Genomic DNA, 19070 nt, shown 5'->3' with positions numbered 1-19070 from the left:
TCAAGGTGGGACAGGTCCTGACGGCCATCCTGCATTTTTTCTTCTCCTGGGTTTAATGAGGTGACAGGGCCAGGCAGGTGGGTGTCTGGGATTTGGAGGCGTGAAGACATATCTGTGGAGGAGCACTTGTCATCACATACGACCTTTCAGGATGTCATACTACATCACGTGGGCTCTGAGCCTGTCCCCACTTCTCTACATAGAGAATAAAAACTTCAGTTCTGCCTGCCTTGCTCTGCAGCTCCCTCAGAGGGAGAGTCCTTTGGGCTCCAGGCCCTGCAACTCAGCACCATGGCAGGCATCGGGGCTGTCCTGGTTCAGTGTGGGTTGGAAGGAGGGCAGACTGCCCCTTTCAGGGCAGTCCTCAAGTTGTAAGGCCATCTGCTGTCTGCTGAGTGCCTCCACCCCACCTGCTCAGGACTCAAGTTCACGTCACCCTCTCACTCCCTGTTCAACCAGTCTCCAAGGACTCAGCCTGCTCTTCCAGCCATCACCAGGCTGGCCTAAGGATTACAGCAGGAGCCTCCAGCTGGACTCTGAACTGTCATCCTGCCAAGTCGTCCTCTGCGCTCCCACCAGTGTTCTTAAAAAAATCCCTTTGACTCAGCAATCACACTGCTATGAATTTACCCGATGGCTATGCTGGCAAAGCACTCATGATATGTGAACAAGGATGCTCACTCAGCATTATTTCTAATAACAACTGGAAACAACCTGAATATCCATCAATAGATATTAATGCACCTGCTCAACAGAACAAGGTAGGTCCTAAGTGCTGATGTGGCAAGATCCCACGACCCAAAGGTATTGGGTGAAGCAGGAGTGCAGAGAGGTTACAAACATGACGCTAGAATGCACACACGTGCACTCATTATACACACACGCATCCTAACAGACATAAGAAATTGTAAGTTGGCTCAGCGCCCATAGCTCAGTGGCTCAGTGGTTAGGGTGTCGGTCACAGGCTCCGGGCTGTTGGGTTCGAGCCCAGCCTGGGCCTGCTCAACAAAAAATAAATTGTAGCTGTGCTTCTCCTCAGGGAGGACTAGGGATTGCCATGAGTGGGGTGACTTCTATATTTTTCCAAACTCTATAAATTTTTACCATTGACATGTGATTGTTTTTTTCTCTTTAAAACAAAAAGTAGAATGGGAAACAGGGCTCACTGAGTCCCCCAGCCCCAGATCACCTCCCAAGGGAAGTCAGGTACTTGGGGTTCAAGCCCATCATGAGAGGGCTGCTCAGCGTCAGCCCCAACTCCCCTTACACTGCCCAATACCAGCATCCTTCTGGCCTGCTTTCCCCAGTAATTCTGCCACCCTCCCAACCCTTGCTGAGCAGTCCTTCATGAGAATTACAGCCCCATAAGGTCCCACTCAGGTCTCGCCTGTTGAGGGGAGCAGGCAGTGACAGCAGCCAGACCAGCAGTAGCTGTAGGCTCATCGCCCTGGCCTCAGGGGGGACTCTGGCTCCACAGTGCCCATGGACGGCACCTGGGGCCTCAGGTGCAACCACATAAAGCTCGTGCCCAGCTTTGCTGCCCCTGTCACTCCCACCAGTCCTGGTCCTGTGGCTTCTCCCCACACTGGCACCTGCACCGTTTCCCAGGGAAGATGACCTGCAGCACCAGCCGTGTGACCCGGGGCAAATTCCTTAACTGTGTGTTTTCTTTAGGGTCCAGAACAGTGCTTGGCACACACTAGGCACTCAGTATCCTTCTCGAATGTGAAAATGACATTAGCCTCATGCAGGGTGTGTGAGGATTAAACAAGATGCTGTGTATGAAATGGCTGGTGTGGTAGTAACATCTGGCACAGAGTGGGATGTGACATTATGTGAACGGCAGTCAGTTCATGAACAGGACACCAGTGAGACATCACAAAGAGCATTTATTCTGATTTTCTGTAGTCACTGTGGAATGTGTCCACAAGTGAATCCCAAAAGACCTAGTGCCCATCGTGGAGCGCTTGCCCCGCAGCAGACACTACAGGCACATACTCGACAGTCTGCACGACAAGCTGGGAAATGTCAGCCCAAGTTTCAGATGAAGAAACTGCAATTCAGAGAGGGGAAAGTGCTTATCTGAGGTCACAACGTGGATCAAGGGCAGAGCTGGGCAGGTCAGGCTCCAGGGCCTGACTAGCGGGGCATCCCTCCTGTCCTGCCTTCGCCCCCACCCAAGCACAGACTCCAGCGCAGCCTGAGGGTTCTTTATTGTCAGCGAGACCTCACAAACAGCACTGAGGCTCCAGGAGGGGCCCAGGGGGCTCACACAGCACCGTGCAAATACAGAGCTAGGAACTTCTTGAACGTCTCTGGCTGGAAATCAACCGGCCCAACAGGTTCCTAGAAAGAACACAGCCCATTAGGATCCTGCTACCACGTTGAACAGTAGCAATTAAAACAAGGGTTGTCGTGTAACTCTGCAGTGCCTGGATGCTAACTGCTTCTTTCTCTGGTGTCACCTCTCTCTCACATCAAAAGTGCTGCTGAGGGCTGCAGGCGAGCAAGACAGGAAACATTCTTAGCCTCTTTCTGCCAAATCAGCTGTGGGCACTGCCCTGCTCCCAGGGCCCTCTCACTTCAACCCCCTAGAACAAATGGCCTGTTGCCCCTTTAACCTCAGGGAAAATAATCCCTCACCCATTCCACACACACTTATCAGGGACCAGCTTGCTCCATACTGGGCCAGTGCTGGAGACCCAGAAGGGACCTGACTTTGGTTCCTGTCAAGCTTATAGTCTATAGTCAGGAGTTCAAATAGTGAAAATAAATGGTGAGAGATCCATTTTAGACGTCAGAAAAAGATGCTAAGAAGGTAGGGGAGAGGCTTGGCATCTGTGGCTCAAGCGGCTAAGGTGCCAGCCACATACACCTGAGCTGGCGGGTTTGAATCCAGCCCGGGCTCACCAAACAACAATGACATCTGCAACCAAAAAATAGGCTCGGCACCCGTGGCTCAAGTGGCTAAGGCACCAGTCACATACACCTGAGCTGGTGGGTTCGAATCCAGCCTTGGCCCGCCAAACAACAATGACAGCTGCAACCAAAAAATAGCCAGGTGTTGTGGTGGGCGCCTGTAGTCCCAGCTACTTGGGAGGTGGAGGCAAGAGAATCGCTTGAGCCCAGAAGCTGGAGGTTGCTGTGAGCTGTGATACCACGGCACTCTCCCCAGGGCGACAGCTTGAGGCTCTATCTCAAAAAGAAAAAAACAAAACAAAGAAGGTAGGGGAGAAATGCCTACCTCACCAACTCTCACACATGGAGGGCAAGTACAATGGGCCAGAAGAAAAGGAGACTCCGGAGAGTCTGCATGTGCGGCCGTACTGGAAGACACGACAGCAGGAAGAGCAAGAGCAGGTCAGGGCCCGGCTCCCGCCGGAGGGGGCAGTGAGGAGGAGCCGCCTTACCAAACCACACGGGCCTGTGCCAAGCTAGGCAGCATTCTGGAAGTGCGAGGCTGAAGCTAGAGGACCTGAGGACACAAGGTGTGGAGGGAGAACACGACCAACAATAGAGGGACCAGAGGTGGCTGGCATGACTGTGAAAGTCAGAGGGTCTGGGACCAAACACCAGGGCCCAGACCCAGTGGTCATTTCAAGGGTAAAAACAGTGACAGATGCTGGAGAACCGATTAAAGAACTGAAGTGCTGATTGTGTTCGAAGGCTCAACGACTGCTTTTAGCAGACCTGTGCTCAGGCCCTGTGTGGGACAGTCAATACCCACAATGTGTCCTCTCAGCCCCCGACCCTGCTGTATGTCTGCGTGCCTATCACTGCTTGGAGTTCTAGCAGGAATTTATTTAAATATTGCTGCTGCTGGCTTGTCACCTGTAGCTCAGTGGGGAGGGCACCAGCCACATACACTGGGGCTGGTAGTTCAAACCCAGCCTGGGCCTGCCAAACAACAATAACAAAAAAACAAAAACAAAAACAGCTGGGTGTTGTGGCGGGCGCCTGTAGTCCCAGCTACTTGGGAGGCTGAGGCAAGAGAATCACTTAAGCCCAGGAGTTGGAGGTTGCTGTGAGCTGTGACGCCACAGCACTCTACTGAGGGCGACAAGTAAGACTCTGTCTCAAAAAAATAAATATAAATAAATAAATATTGAGGCTGCCCGCTGCACTGGAAGCAGGCCTGGACTCTGTCAGCTGGGCACTGGGAATCAGCGGTGACAGTGGCACAGGCAGAATTCCTCATCTGTGGAATGGAACAAATGGAGGCCTCATCCACAGGCCCTGCCCTCGTGGAGCTCGGAGCCTGGTTTGGTGAAGGAGAAAGACGTGAACAGAAAAGTAGGGCACAGCAGCACAAGTGTGCTGTGACAGGGGAACACGGAGGCCAGGGGAGTCCACCAGAGGCACTTAAGGGATGCTGGGCATGGCAGTGGTCAGAGAAGGCTCCCCGGGGTAAGAACCACTTATGCTGGGCCTGGAAGGACAAGTAGAGGGCAGCCAGAAAAAAAGAGACATGGGGGCAGGGGAAGGGAAGCAGCAAGGACACCTCCTATCCGAAGGGAGTGGCATTTACGAAGGCCCCGAGCTGACACGGCAGCAGGCGCCCTGCAGCGGGGCATAGCTGCAGGGGGGCACAGGGAAGCCGGAAAAGAGGAGCTGACCAGGCCCAGGGGAAGCCGCCAAGCCTTAGGTGAGGGGCAGGTCTGAAGCAGCGCTCCAGGCAGAGATGCTGGGCAGGAACCCCAGAGCCAGGGTTCTACTCACAGGGCCTCTCTTCCACGTCAGCCCAGGCTCAGGCTAGGTGGGAGGCGGCCAGGCCCTGTTCCAATCAGCAGGCTGGAGGTGGCAGGACTTACCACAACTACCTTCTTTTTGATCACAGGGAGACACCAAAAATGCTGATAGAGCAGCTGGTCTGAGTCCACCCAGACCAAGTTCTTGACACCTTCATGAGAGGCCAGATCTGTGGTGTTCAACTGTAACACCAGGAACTGGAAGACACGCCCATCCGTACCCACACCCTGTACCACCACGGGCTGCTCCAAGACCATGGGTTCGTTCTGAAAGGGAAAGGGAACCAGTGAGATGGTGAGGCCTTAGGAGCAGCACCGATCACACAGCTTCCAGTTCTGTGCTTTACGACACCCAGCCATTCCCTACCCACTCCCACTTGATGGTTTCACCTTGGGGACAATTAAAATAGAATGAGGGGCTAGGTGCTTGTAGCTCAGTGGCTAGGGCGCCAGCCACATACACAGGGGCTGATGGGTTCAAAATCAGTCTGTGCCTGCCAAACAAAAATGACAATTACAACAACAAAAATATCCGGGTTTTGTAGCAGGCTCCTGTTTGTCCCAGTTACCTGAGGCTGAGGCAAAGAGAATCGCTTAAGTCTAAGAGTTTGAGGTTGCTGTGAACTGTGATGTCACAGTACTCTACTGAGGGCGACATAGTGAGACTCTGTCTCCAAGAAAAAAATTAAACAAATCAAATAGAATGAGGATTTCAGGGCATTGTCCAGGCCAGGCCTTCCTTAACCCAGCCTGGCTCTGCCTGGCCTCTGATGCCTCGTGGCCCCGGGGTACCTGCTCTCCAGCTTGAGCACATTAAAGTAATAATTCCCACCACTGATAGGTGACTACTGGGCAAGACGCAAAGTTCAGGCAGGTGAGCTGGGAGGTGAATGACAGAAATCCCTTAAACTTATGACATTACCCTGTGGGGACACCAGTGATATCTGTTATCAAGTGTTAACCTGGAGGGTCAATGCGTAGATCTAATCTCATTCAGTTCTGTTTCCATCTGACAGATGAGGAAACTGAAACTCAGTGAGGTGGGAACTTGTCTGAAGCCACAAAGATGGGTGGCACTGAACCCAAACTGGCTCACGCTAGACTAGGCACATTCTCCACTTCTGCCTTGCTCCTAAGGGCCCAGCATCCTGCACTTCCCTAAGCTCTCAGGCGGCCATCTCACCTGCTCACACTGGAACTCAGAACGTGCCATACTCCTGAAGTGTCCACCCCAATCACGTCAACATCAGGATTTCACCAGTCAGTGCATTTGCTAATGACCTCTTTCACTTCATGCCATTTGGTAACAGTAATGACACTAAAACCACTTACTTAGATGCCAATTTTATAAAGCTCCTTCTGCTCTCAAACACCTAGAAGTATTCCCACTTAACAGGCAAGGAAACTGAAGTTCAGGGAGGTGGATAGGTGCTCCAGGTCACCCATGATGTAAGCCAGAATCAGACCCCATGCTATAAGCCACTTAAAACCCCACTGTTCTGGTTTACACCCGAGGTCCCAGTGTATCTGACAGTGACACCTCTTTTCATTTTTAGTACTGTCCCACTCTGAATGATAAACCATACGATCAATGCATGGGGACTTTGCAGCAATCCACTCTGGTGACTGCTACTCAGCAAAGAGCCAATACGCAGGCCCCAGGAAGCAGACAGACTTGATCTGGAAACACAGCCTACACTCACCCTGCCAGGGCTGAATCTGACATCAGGAATAGCTAATGCCAGACCTCGGTGTGGACTACCCTGGAACTATTGGCCTTAGAAATATCTGTTCTTAACTGCATGAGAAATAAATAAAAAGAAAAGTACCTGTAAGTGTTAGCTGAGAATTCTGTATTGACTCTTATCTCCCTCTACAGATCAATAAAACTGCAGGTAGTACATAAATTTCTCAGCAATTTTACCTTTTACACGGAGGCTCTTCCCATAATTGCCCAACTTCACATCCCCAGGAATAATTTGTATCAAGGGGGTGGGAGAGGCCTCCTCTCCTACACAACTGGGTGGCAATTAGTGGCATCATTGCTACCCAGGCTGTGCTGGCAGTAGCTGGCATGAGAGTGACAATGAGCTCGCAGGGCTGAACCAGGCATGCGACTATCTCTGCTCCTTCCCCTGCTTGAGTTGGGGGGTAGTGCATACTTCAAAGCTGGAGGGATCGTGGCTCCAACCCTTGCTTCCCCACTCATTAGCTGTGGGATCTTGGACAAATTACCTAAACTTTCAGAGCCTTTAATAACTATACAGTCAGAGAATGGGAAAAGACAGCCTTCCTGGAATTGGAAAGATATAAGAAGGTCACACAAAGATGTGACAGCTGCTAATCTCTTAGCTATGTGACCTTGGGCATGTACTCAGCCTCCCTAAGCCTGGTTCTCCATCAGTAAAATGAAGGTAATAGCATCTCCCACGTGCGGTTAAATAACTACAAGGACTAAATGACAAAGTATCTATCGGTATCACTTTTTGGTAAAATACTGATTACGGGGCTCCAATCCCAGGGCAGGTCTGGGGTGGGTCTGAGAATTTGCTTTTCCAACAAGTTCCCAGGTGATGCTCCTGCTGCTTATCCAGGACTGTATTTTCAGAACCATTGATATCAACCCCCTAATTAAATGTCTGGCCCGTAGCAGATGCTTAGTACAGGCAGGGTGCATTCTGCTTCCCACCTGCCTAGCTGTGCACTCCTCTGCCCCGCCCAGTGCCTGCTCCGAGCAGGATGAAGACACTACCTCAAACTTCCTCTCTTCTCCAGAGGGCCTTTGGCCCTAATACCTGGAAGCTGGCGGCAGCTTTCAGAATCCCTGTGCCCTTTACCCCCAAACCAGGAACCTGGTGTCCCAGGACTGTTTGCTGGCTCTTGCAGCCCTCCTCTCCCTTGAGGCCAGGTCATCTGTCAACCTTGGGATGGGCCTCTGTGACAATTACTCAGCCTACATTCTATACCACCTAGGAGACCTACTCTTAGGATTAAGGGGCTATCCCAGGTGGAATCTTGGGTGCCTGGCACCCATCCTGAGTTGGTAGGTGGGACTGGGCCATCTCTATTGTGTCTCTTCCTCCCACCTGCCTTTCAGAGCCCTGAGCTCCAGTTCTGACCCTGCACAACAGTGGCAACATGCTGCAGCACGGAGGATGGGAGACTTCAGGGCCGCAGACGTCCCTCCTCTCCCTGTTGCTTCCTGCTGCGTGATACTGGATAAACTGTGTAGCCTCCCTGTTGATTCTATGGCACAATCTGGAAAATGGGGATCTCAATGAAAGCTTGTGGGCAACTGTGATCAACTACTGAGCTATCTAGGCAAAGCCCCAGGCACAGTCAGTCCATAGTGATGTCAGTTCATCCCTGCAGGGTGGATGCAAATGCTTCTCCCTAACTCCTCAGTCCACCAAGGAGTCTCCCCATGTTCCTTTCCTTCCTCTGAGCAGTGCCCTTCAGGCAGGAGACTGATCCCACGTAAAGCAGCTCAGCGTTCTCCTCCACACGTACCCCATAGAGGAGCCGGGCCTGAGCCAGGGCATTGCCGAAAGCGAACAGGATCATCTTGGCCTGCAGCTGGTCTGGCCAAAAGCGGTGTGGTCGTATATTGGCTCTCTCCAGGAAGTACAGGGTGTGGGGATAGGGGTAAGGATAACCCTCCAGGAATCCTACCAGAAACATAATCATGGAGAGGGGTGGAAAAGTTAATCAGCCCTGACACAAAACCTCAGGAAAAGAACCTCACTCTACCTCCAGGGTAGACAAAGATACTGTCACTATAGCTCAGGGGCTGGGAGGTTTCAGCTGCCTGGCTGGCCTGCTGCCTGCTTTTGAAAATACCATTTCCTGGAGCACAAATCACACTCACTTACTCACTCACGTATGTCTACTGGGTACTTGCAACACAGACCATATGTGGCCTGTAAAAGCTAAAATATTTACTATTTGGCTCTTCACGGAAACTGCTTGCCAACCTGTCAGTTCTAGCTTCCCCCTTTCTTTCTCATTCAGGTGCACAGATGACAGTGATGTTAGGAGAGGGGTAACCTGCAATCTGTGGTACTGAAAATTACCAGTAGCAGCATGTCCCTATAACCAATCTGTGGAAATTACTAAGAAGGCAGCAAGTCATTTCAAAATTCAGTATTTCAGTATTAGCAGCAAAAGACTCGCCTCAGAACTCACACGGACCCGCACACACTCATGCTGAGAAGCAGAGTTCAGCACTGGCTCATCCCGGCCATGCCCCTGTCAAGTCATGATTCTCTCCTCCTTGGCTGTAAGTAATGCTTGGCAGGCTGGAGACTTCTAGAATGAGGGACCTGGATCAGAATGTGAGTGAAAGGAGGAACAAAGAGGCTGGGAAAATCCAAGAGGAGGCCGGGTGCTCTGGCTCACATCTGTAATCCCAGCACTCTGAGAGGCCAAGGAGGGTGGGCTGCCTGAGCTCAGGAGTTTGAGACCAGCCTGAGCAAGAGCAAGACCCTGTCTCTACGAAAAATGGAAAAACTAGCCTGGGCGTTGTGGCAGATGCTTGTAGTCCCAGATACTTGGGAGGCTGAGGCAAGAGGATTGCTTGAGCCCAGGAGTTCGAGGTTGCTGTGAGCTATGATGCCATGGCACTCTACCCAAGGTGACAGAGTGAGACTCTCTCTCAAAAAAAAAAAATAATAATAATAATAAAAGTCACAGAGGAGTGCACTACTTTCCCGCATGTCTTGGTCCTGGGGTCTGCTCAGATACTCAGCACGTTAATACCCAGCACTCACTCTGCACCAGGAACAGAGGCCACACAGGGCCTGCTACTGTCTTTAAGGAGGGGAGAGACACAGAAAAATCGATCACAGCTGTTGGAGGTATATGTCAAGATAAGAGGTGAGTCAGGGGCTGTGCAGAGCAGGTATAAGGCCCTGATGAGACAGGAAGATCCCCGAGCCTTTCTGTAAGAAAGTGAGTTCTAAGATGAACTGTGCAAGATGAGGGATTGCCGAACGGAAGACAAAACAAGGAGAGTGGAGAGCTCCGGGCAGAGGAAGTGCCAAAGCCAATGATGAGAAAGGGGGGATGTGTCAAGGGTGACGGAAGGGGTGGGGCGACAGAGGCAAGGCTGAGCCTCACCTGAAAGCCCTCACATAATGAGCTAAGGAGGTCCAACTCCACCCAGCAGGCAATGGGAAGTGGGCATGCACAGAAGCAGGACACAACTGCTGTGGAAAGGTTATTCTGGACTGTGAACTAGACTGGGGAGCAAATAGCCTGGACTCAGACTGACCAGCTAGGGGGCTGCAGCAACAGGCTAGGTAAAGAAAACAGGACTGACTTAGGTCGTGGTTGCAAAACTGAAGAGGTTTATGAGGAATGTGCTGTAGCTCATGATGACAGAGAAGATGGCAGGAATTCTGTCTTGGCTCACTGAGTGTATGGTAGGGTTTTGTTTGGTGCAGTTTGGATTAATGGTTCCATTCAATGCCCATGGGGCTTCCTCAGTCCTTAAAGGAGGGTGGCCAGAGTTCACAGGGTAAATAAAAAGAGGGTATCTTGAAAGATACCTATAAAGAAAAAGCTGCTAAAGCCACCTAAAACTGATGTAACAGTTACTTCTCAGGGGTAAAAAGCAAGGCAGCCTTTGAGGAAATCACTTACCTGAGCTACAAGTTCCTTGCCTATAAAATAGAGATAAGAATCCCGGCCTCATGGGGCTGCCGCATGGACCCTAGGAGTAACGCATGTGGGGTGCCCAGCACCTAGTAAGGTCTTAGTATATCCTTTCCCTTCAGAAAAAGCTTGTCCCTCATCTCCACGTTACCTAAGGATCAGAGGCTTTGATCCTTACCTATGTTGTCCTCCACATCATACACATTGCATTCCTGAAGATCGATAGTGGGGGATATGGGATAGAAGGTCTCGAGAACATGATTCTTAGTAGCTTCAACCTCCTCTCTGGAGGCAATGGGGGAGAGAGGATCCTTGGCACTCAATCGGGCTCCACTAAAACCACGGACCTGAAGGAGGACAGACTCTAAAAAGAGAGAAAGCTGGTTAGTCTTACCCGATCTAGAACCACTTTTAAAGTCAACAAAGTCTAATAGTCTCAAGTTGACTATTTACAGCTGGTCCAGATGATCAAAACTTTGACTTAGAATGTAAATCCTAGCATCCTGGTGAATGGGGTGAGCCAAAGCACCCTTTTTCTTATGTTCGCTTCCCAACAAACCCTGAGGGCTGGTGGTCTTGTCTCTGGGTTTTCAGGTCCACCCCAGCTCTAAGCTGGGGACCCAGAAAGGAGTTAATTACTCTCTGTTGTCAAACACCTTCCCAGGCAGTAGGTGCTACCACAAAAAGCCTGAAGCATATTCAGAAATAGTCCAGGTGGGGGAAACTGACCTTCTCTGGGAAGCTCCCTGAAAGGAGCAATGCCTTAAACTACATTCTAAAGGTTGGATCAGAGCAGGGTTCTCAATCCCGGCGCTATTCACAGAGCTGCACTGTGCACGCAGGAGGTTCAGCAGCATCCCAGGCCTCTGCCTACCAATGCCAGTATGACCATGTCCTCATCCCATCTCCCCATAACCCGTCTACCTCATGACAATCGAAAATGTCTCCAGACATTGCCAAATGTCCCCTAAGAGGGCAAAACCATTCCTGGTTGAAAACCACTGGGTAAGAGTTTGCCAGGCAAAGAAAGAGGGGAGAAAAAGCATTCCAGTTAAGGAGTAACATGTGCAAAGTTACTTAAGCGTGCAACTCCACAGCAGAGTCTAGGGAAATAAACAAACCCAGGAGACTGAGTATGGTGCAGCAGGAAAGGAGGGATGGAGAGGAGCACTGAGCCCAGCGGTGGGGGAGACTATCAAACCCAGGAAAAGGCTTGGCTTGTCCTTAACAACTGACAGCGAGAACAACTCGGCCCCCGAGAAAGCCTCGCTTAAGCTGGGTTAGCATATATGCTACGTGGAGATGTCAGTGGTACGAGGAAACAAATTCATCCGTCAGGCCTGCCACTGTGAGCGCACATGGGTGCCCTTCGCTGAGGTCCCTGCACCACTGCCAGGCAAAATGTTCCTAGAAAAACTCCTTGAGAATGGTCTCCTCGGGAGTCTCTGTGGAGGCAAAATCTTCCTCTGAAGGTGCTCAGATTTTTAGAAATAGTCAAATCACATTGTGATGTCAATGAATCAAGCTGATTGTCTTTTATGTTTTAGAAATTGGTGTGGTCAATAGCACTGCCATTTTTTTTTTTAAGAAACAAGAGTCTCACTTTGTCGCCCTCAGTAGAGTGCCGTGGTGTCGCAGCTCACAGCAACCTCCAGCTCTTGGGCTTAGGCGATTCTCTTGCCTCAGCCTCGCTGGGACTACAGGTGTCCGCCACAACACCCGGCTATTTTTTTTTTTTTTTGTGGTTTTTTTTTTTTTTGGCTGGAGCTGGGTTTGAACCTGCCACCTCAGGCATATGGGACCGGTGCCCTACTCCTTGAGCCACAGGCGCCACCCCAACACCCGGCTATTTTTTTGTTGCAGTTTAGCCGGGGCTGGGTTCAAACTCGCCACCTTCGGTAGATGGGGCCAGCGCCCTCCGCGCTGAGCCACAGGTGCCGCCCAATAGCACTGCCTTTTGATTCTAGCAGGTAGCCTCCCTGACTGGGTGTGTGAAGAACGGATACTATATCTGCAGATGGAGCAACTCTGACCTGACTGCTAAAATATATCATACTCACACCTCATTCTCCAAAAGTATTTCCTGTTTCCCCACATATAATCTGCAGGGAGAATAAATGTGCCTGGACCTCTCCTAACCTTGGGTTTCAGATTCTCCCCACAGACCGCTCTAGTGTGGTTTCTAATTCAATTCCCTCCACATCCCTCCTCCAGTGACAGCTCCAAATGGGGCAGTTTAATTAGAGGTAATACTTGATATTGGGCCAAAAAAGTACTCCTCTATTAATGAGGTTCACTAATTTCCTCAGTGGTGCCATTACCTCTGCAAAGCTGACTCCCTGCCAGGAGCCCATACACAAAGGGGCACGCCAGAGAGACCTGAGCAAGCAGATGTCCTGAAATCCCAAATCATTTCATAGCCCGTTCCCCTGCTCCAGGATTCTACCAGTTAGAACACCTGTGTTCCCTGCACGCCCCTACCTGAAGAGCCTGAGAGTTGGTATTCATCTCTTCCCCCTTAGCACCAACTGTGCTGCACGCTTAGACACCATGGGCAGAATGAGTGAGACACAGTCCCTGCCCTCAGGAGTTCACAGGCCAGTGGACAGACAGAATAGGTACTAGACCCTGACAGTACAGTATATTCTGTGCTATGGCGGCATGCCAGCACGAGGATCACAGAGGAGGAACAGCTAACTCAGCCTGTAAGCAGAATGTGGTTAAAGGAAGAAAGTAGAAAACAGCATTCCAGACAAAATGCACAGCACATGCCCAGGCACGAGGGTGTAAGAGCTTGATGCCAAAAAGTTGCAAGTAGCTAAGTTAGATCAGGACAGGACAGGAGAGCGGAAGAAAAGACTGGAAAGACCAGGTGAGTGGCTCGGCACCTGTGCTCAGTGGTTAGGGCGCTGGCCACGTACACCAGGGCTGGTGGATTCAAACTCGGCCAGGGCCTGCTAAACAATGACAACTACAACAAAAAATTAGCCGGGCATTGTGGCGGGCACCTGTAGTCCCAGCTACTCAGGAGGCTGAGGCAAGAAAATCGCTTAAGCCCAAGAGTTTGAGGTTGCTGTGAGCTGTGACACCACAGCACTCTACCAAGGGCAACATAGTGAGACTCTTGTCTCAGAAAAAAAAAAAAAAGAAAGACGAGGTGAGGTCCAAATCACGAGAGCTTGGTATACTATGACAGATGGTTTCACTACTGGGAGACAGTAAAGGATTTGAGACAGGAGAGGGACACATGAGGGACACTTTAGAGAGATCGCGCTAGGTGCAATGTTGAACATGGACTTGGAAGAGCAGAGAAGTGTGAATAGGGTCAGAAGGCTGTTGCAGGGGAATGTGAGCTTGTGAAGGCAGAGACTGTGTGTGCTTCATTAATTCCTTATCTTTGGCGAGTAGTCATCCCCAAGCACATTGCAGGCACCCAACAGATTTGGCTGACTGTTAATGGCTGAATTAACAGTTTCAAAAGAGATTAAAAACCAAAGTGGCTGAGCCATGTATGGCTAGTGATCCAAAGGATGTATCTAGGCCAACAAAATCAGACCACGAAGGACAGGACTGAGGATAGGTAATTGGGGAGAGGGAGAGGTGAGCTGGAGGTGGGCTAAAAGTAGAAATATACAAAAAGGCAAACCAAGTTTTTCTGGTGTATAAGATGACCCACCTCGATTCCAGCTGGCGGTTAACACATAGTTTCTGGTACAGCTCCTCCTGGCCAGAGAAGGATGCTTGGGCATCTGGGATTTACACAGCTGTATCAGACCATCCATAATGACAGGGCTTGGCGAAAAGAAGAAACAATGGGAAAGTTAAAGCAATAGGTGACTGTGAAATCCCCAAAAGATTTTCCCATTAGTTGAAAATCCTATTACTTGGGGGAACTTACCAGTAGGTCTCTCTCTTGGGGATGTCCTCAGTGCTATGCCAGAGGCGAGCATGGGAGATCACGTCCAGAACACGTTTATCTTGGTTCTCTATGTGGTTCCTTGGATCATCGACAAGGCTAAGCACTTTTTCTGGAAGGCCTTCTATTAACTTGGACTTGGTGAGCCAGAGGGCCTGCTTTACACCTTTGGAGTAATCAGCCACAAAAAAATAAAAAAAGAAGACAATTCAGGAAGAGATGCTTAGACCTGCTGAGTAGCATCTTGGGTCGCCTCAAAAAAGAAACTGGATTTGTACTGCAATACCTGAGACAGAATAAAAAATGAAGAGCAGAAGCTAGGAGAGCCAGATCAGCTTTAGGAATGACGATGTACTTGGGCACAGTTAACAACTGACTGAGGTAGTGAGCCATGGGAGGAATTCAAACAGTGGCTAAGCAGCAGTGGTCAGAGTCAAATCCCGCAGATAGCAGACCCTAGGCTACGGAACTGGATCGCTTAATGCCAGCCCTTAAGAGCCTTTCAATTAGTCCCCACCCAGCCCTGACAAGAACAGCACATATTCACCAACTATACCTCATTTATTAGGTGTGGGCCCAGGATCAAGCACATGCTGCCTTATCAAGGAAAAGCAGCTTTTGGAAATAATGGGAATAACTTTTGGATCTCTGTAAATACCTTAAGGAGCCCTGAGTTTAGGGCCACTTACATGGTTAATTTTTCACATCTCACTTTAACCCTGAGACTCTGTAAGAGCTATTCTATAAACAGATGTTTGAAAAAAAACAAAACAAAACAAAACAGATGCAGCCCTACGAAATGTACTACTGTATTTGTCAAAAGGGTTATACTGAGGATGTTGTTCTATTTATTAAACAGAATGCTCTCTGAGACTTTCTGAACCTCTCTGGCCTTAGAGAAAGGTGGGGCTATTCTTGGGTACTGCACTTTTTTGTCTTACAATACAGTGAATCTGTATCCATAAGAAAAGCAATGATCATTTTTCTTTTTTTTTTTTTTGAGACAGAATCTCACTATGCTGCCGTTGGTAGAATGCCGTGCCATCATAGCTCACAGCAACCTCAAACTCTTGGGCTTAAGTGATTCTCTTGCCTCAGCCTCCCAAGTAGCTGGGACTACAGGCGCAATGCCCGGCTATTTTTTTGTTATAGTTGTCATTGATGTTTAGTAGGCCCAGGCCAGGTTCGAACCCACCAGCCCTGATGTATGTGGCTGGAGCCCTAACCACTGAACAACGGGTGCTGAGCCAGCAATGATCATTTTCTTTAAAAGCCAGATAGTGAACACTTGCAGCTTCTGAACTGCACAGTGGCTATCACAACTCAGCTCTGCCATTGTAGCATGAAAGCAGAGATAGGCAATAACTAACAAGTGTGTGTGATTTTCTTCCATTAAAAGTTTACTTACAGGCTCGGCGCCTGTAGCTCAAGTGGCTAAGGCACCAGCCACATACACCAGAGCTGGCAGGTTCGAATCCAGCCTGGGCCTGCCAAACAGCAATGACAACTACAACTGAAAAATAGCCAGTCACTGTGGTGGGCGCCTGTAGTCCCAGCTAATTGGGAGGCTGAAGCAAGAGAATCATTTGAGTCCAGGAGTTGGAGGTTGCTGTGAGCTGTTATGTAACGGTACTCTACCCAGGGAAACAGCTTGAAACTCTGTCTCAAAAAAAAAAAAAACAAAACCCCCCAAAACCAAAAAACTTTACTTACAAAAAGAAACAGCTGGCCAAGTTAGATGATCCCAGCTCTGTACCACTTGTGGACTGCTAGCACCTCAGTCAGTTTGGGGCTTCCCTTTAGCAAGTAAAACCTCACAGAATTGTTTTGGTATTTTACCCCACTGTTTTATTGTTCCTTTGTACTGATTTCCTCACCTGTTTTTATTTAATGGGGTTGTGTTATAAATAAGCTGCCCAAAATACTTTTTAGGAAAAGAAAGTGTAAACTAAAAGAAAGTAAACTAAAATAGATTCCATTTAGACTGAGTCTTTAAACATAAAGGAAGCTTAGCTACTCTCAGTGGCATGGGCTGTACTGCCAGGCAAAACCTCCCTAGCTTCATTTCCCTAAACACTGCTTCCCTAAGGAAGGAATAGGCATAGCCTAGGTACCTAAGTTCTGGATCCAGTCCTCCACCCCCAAATGAAAGTTCACACTATATTCTTTTCGATTGTTGTGCTCACAAATTGAGAGAGGGCTGGTGACTGCTTTGATTAGCAGGCTACCCATCCCAGCTGGAAAAATACTACCCTGACTCAAAGACTTGTCTTCTTCTCCATGCCTGGGATGAAAGGGAGCCCAGAACACCGTGGAAGAGACTCACTCTGGCAATTTCTCTTGTGGTAGTAAATGAAAGGCCATGAGTGCAATATGATTCTTCACTTTAAGGCTCACAAGGCATCACAAGAGAAACACTAAGATTTAGAAAAGTAACTTCTTGATTCTGTGGTACAACACAAAGAACTTTGGACTGGGAGTCAGATAAACTGAATTTTAGTCCTGACACTGCCACTATTCCTTAAACTTGAAATGGATAAAATATTAAGATGTTATGGTTCACTAGCATATGAATAATATGTAATAATGAGAGCTGCCACTTACTGAATGTCACCATCTATTCTGTGCCAGGAGCTTTACCTACAAGTTAGATGGTATTTTATGAAATGAAGGATGAAAGTCAGAGAGATGATGAAATTTGCTTCAAGTCACATACCTTGTAGGTGATGGGGCTGGAAGGAGACCCTCAATCTGTCTACTTCAAAGACCATAATTTCTCCATTACCCCAATCAGCTTCTCTAGCCCTGTATCTTCCAGAGCAGTGGTTCTCAACCTGTGGGTCGTGACCCCTTTTTTTTTTTTTTTTTGGTAGAGACAGAGTCTCACTCTATGGCCCTCGGTAGAGTGCTGTGGTCTCACACAGCTCACAGCAACCTCCAACTCCTAGGCTTAAGCGATTCTCTTGCCTCAGCCTCCCGAGCAGCTGGGACTACAGGCACCCGCCACAACACCTGGCTATTTTTTTTTGGTTGCAGTTTGGCCGGGGCCGGGTTTGAACCCGTCACCCTCGGTATATGGGGCCGGTGCCTTCCCGACTGAGCCACAGGCGCTGCCCCGGTCGTGACCCCTTTTTAACAATGAAAGTACAGTGCGGCATTAGGAAGGTTGAGAAACACTGTTCTGGAGTTTTATTACAGAACTTCTCTGCGAGTGGCGAATGCATAAAATATGTTTCAGCCTTGTCAAACAGGAGTAATCTTAACTTCTAAAACACTGCTAATATGTTCATCCACTTGGCACTCTGTTACCAGCGTCACTCAGGAGTGCAAAGTCTCGTGAGATCTTTCACAGCACCTGTGAGGACAGTAAAAGTATTTACAAGCTAGAAAATCAGCTTTTAGGAATGGGATGAAGCTCTTTAAGAGAACAGCCAATTGTCTTTAAGTTTTTTCAAACCTAGGATTTATTCTCTAGCTTAGTCCCCAAATACTGCTAGATCTCTTTCTTAATTACACCAGAGAAAATACCATTCTCACTTACCTTGACCATTTTGTTTTCAGGACCTGCCCTATTCCCATCCTCATCTGGGTGGGGAAGGAATATAGAAAAATTAGGTAAGGGACTCTCAATAAATGAACCTCCCCAAAGCACTCTGGAAAATAATTCAAGGTAGTGCTCTAGACAGACGGGTTTTGGGAAATTCATTTTGATTTGTTCCTAGTGAGACTGACAGAGGAGTAGAAATGGCCTAGAAGACTTTTGGGTCCAGATGCTTTCCTTGAAAACATCTCAGCTCTGACTTCTGATGAAGGACGCTGACCTAGTAGTCCTGGCATCTCTGTTAATCCACAGGGTGCATGGGGGTAAATCACTTCCCTTCTCTGTAACAATTACCAATTCTGTGAAATGAAATGATAGGCCTGGAGATTAAGCATTCTTTCTGCTTCCTCTTTCCACTATAATTTCCCTCCATCTACTTCTTAAATGTACAGTTAAACTCCAGGATTTCAGAGCTGGAAAGGTCAATGGGGATGTCTAGTCAAAATTGTTCATTACACAGGAAATGGGGGCTCACGAGGGCCAGGCACCTGCCCCAAATCACCAAGTCTCTTCACGCTGACACTCAATTACTCCCTCACATAAGCACAGCTTTTTTACATTCCACTTAATTCTGACAAATCTCAGAAGATGGGAATGAATCACTATGCCCCCATATCGCATACACTGAAACAATTTCAGTGTCTTGCCCAAAGCCACAGAGGGTCAGAGTCAGTGCTGGGCAGAGGAACAAGGTCCCATCCCTCCTGGAGCCTCACCCTCGACAAGGCGGCAACCCTGGTGGAAAACGTGGCAGGTCTGCTCTTTATACCGCGGATGCTCGTGAATCGGGGGCTGGCGTTGGTACTTTGGGTGCTTCCAGCCGGGGTCCCAGGGCGGGAAGATCGGCCGTGCCAGCCCGGGCATGAAGTGCATCTTCCCCGCGTAGGTGATAGGCTCCAGCCCAGGGATCTCGTACACTCTGTCCAGGGGAGGAGGCTCGGGCTTCCGCGTGGAGCGCACGCCCCACTCGTACGCCCCGCGTCTCGGGGCTCCGCAGCCTCCAAGGCCGAGCAGCCCGGAGCCAACCAGCGTCCGCCTAGCGGGTCCCGACAGCAACGCCATGCCGATCTCGTTTGCCCCCTACCTCCACCTGAACGCGGCCATAATCCCCCGCGCAGGGCCTGCTGGGAAGGAAAGGGGCTGGGCGCCA

The 19070-nt window shown here is 49.4% G+C and overlaps 1 protein-coding gene across 1 annotated transcript; it reads right to left on the bottom strand.

Annotated features, from left to right (window-relative positions):
- Positions 1 to 1872: 1872 nt before the first annotated feature.
- Positions 1873 to 19055, bottom strand: MRPL37 (mitochondrial ribosomal protein L37). Its single transcript, XM_053576294.1, has 7 exons — positions 18637 to 19055; positions 14302 to 14485; positions 14080 to 14195; positions 10582 to 10767; positions 8259 to 8416; positions 4812 to 5015; positions 1873 to 2346 (listed from the first exon to the last, which is right to left on the bottom strand). The coding sequence occupies exons 1-7, from the start codon at positions 18980 to 18982 to the stop codon at positions 2269 to 2271; spliced, it is 1272 nt and encodes a 423-aa protein (XP_053432269.1). The 5' UTR covers positions 18983 to 19055; the 3' UTR covers positions 1873 to 2268.
- Between the last annotated feature and the right edge of the window lie 15 nt (positions 19056 to 19070).

The sequence above is a fragment of the Nycticebus coucang genome, chromosome 22, assembly GCF_027406575.1.
Source record: "Nycticebus coucang isolate mNycCou1 chromosome 22, mNycCou1.pri, whole genome shotgun sequence".
Lineage (NCBI taxonomy): Eukaryota > Metazoa > Chordata > Mammalia > Primates > Lorisidae > Nycticebus > Nycticebus coucang.
The sequence above is the reverse complement of the archived record's forward strand: the minus strand, read 5'-3'. Positions and strand labels throughout refer to the sequence as shown.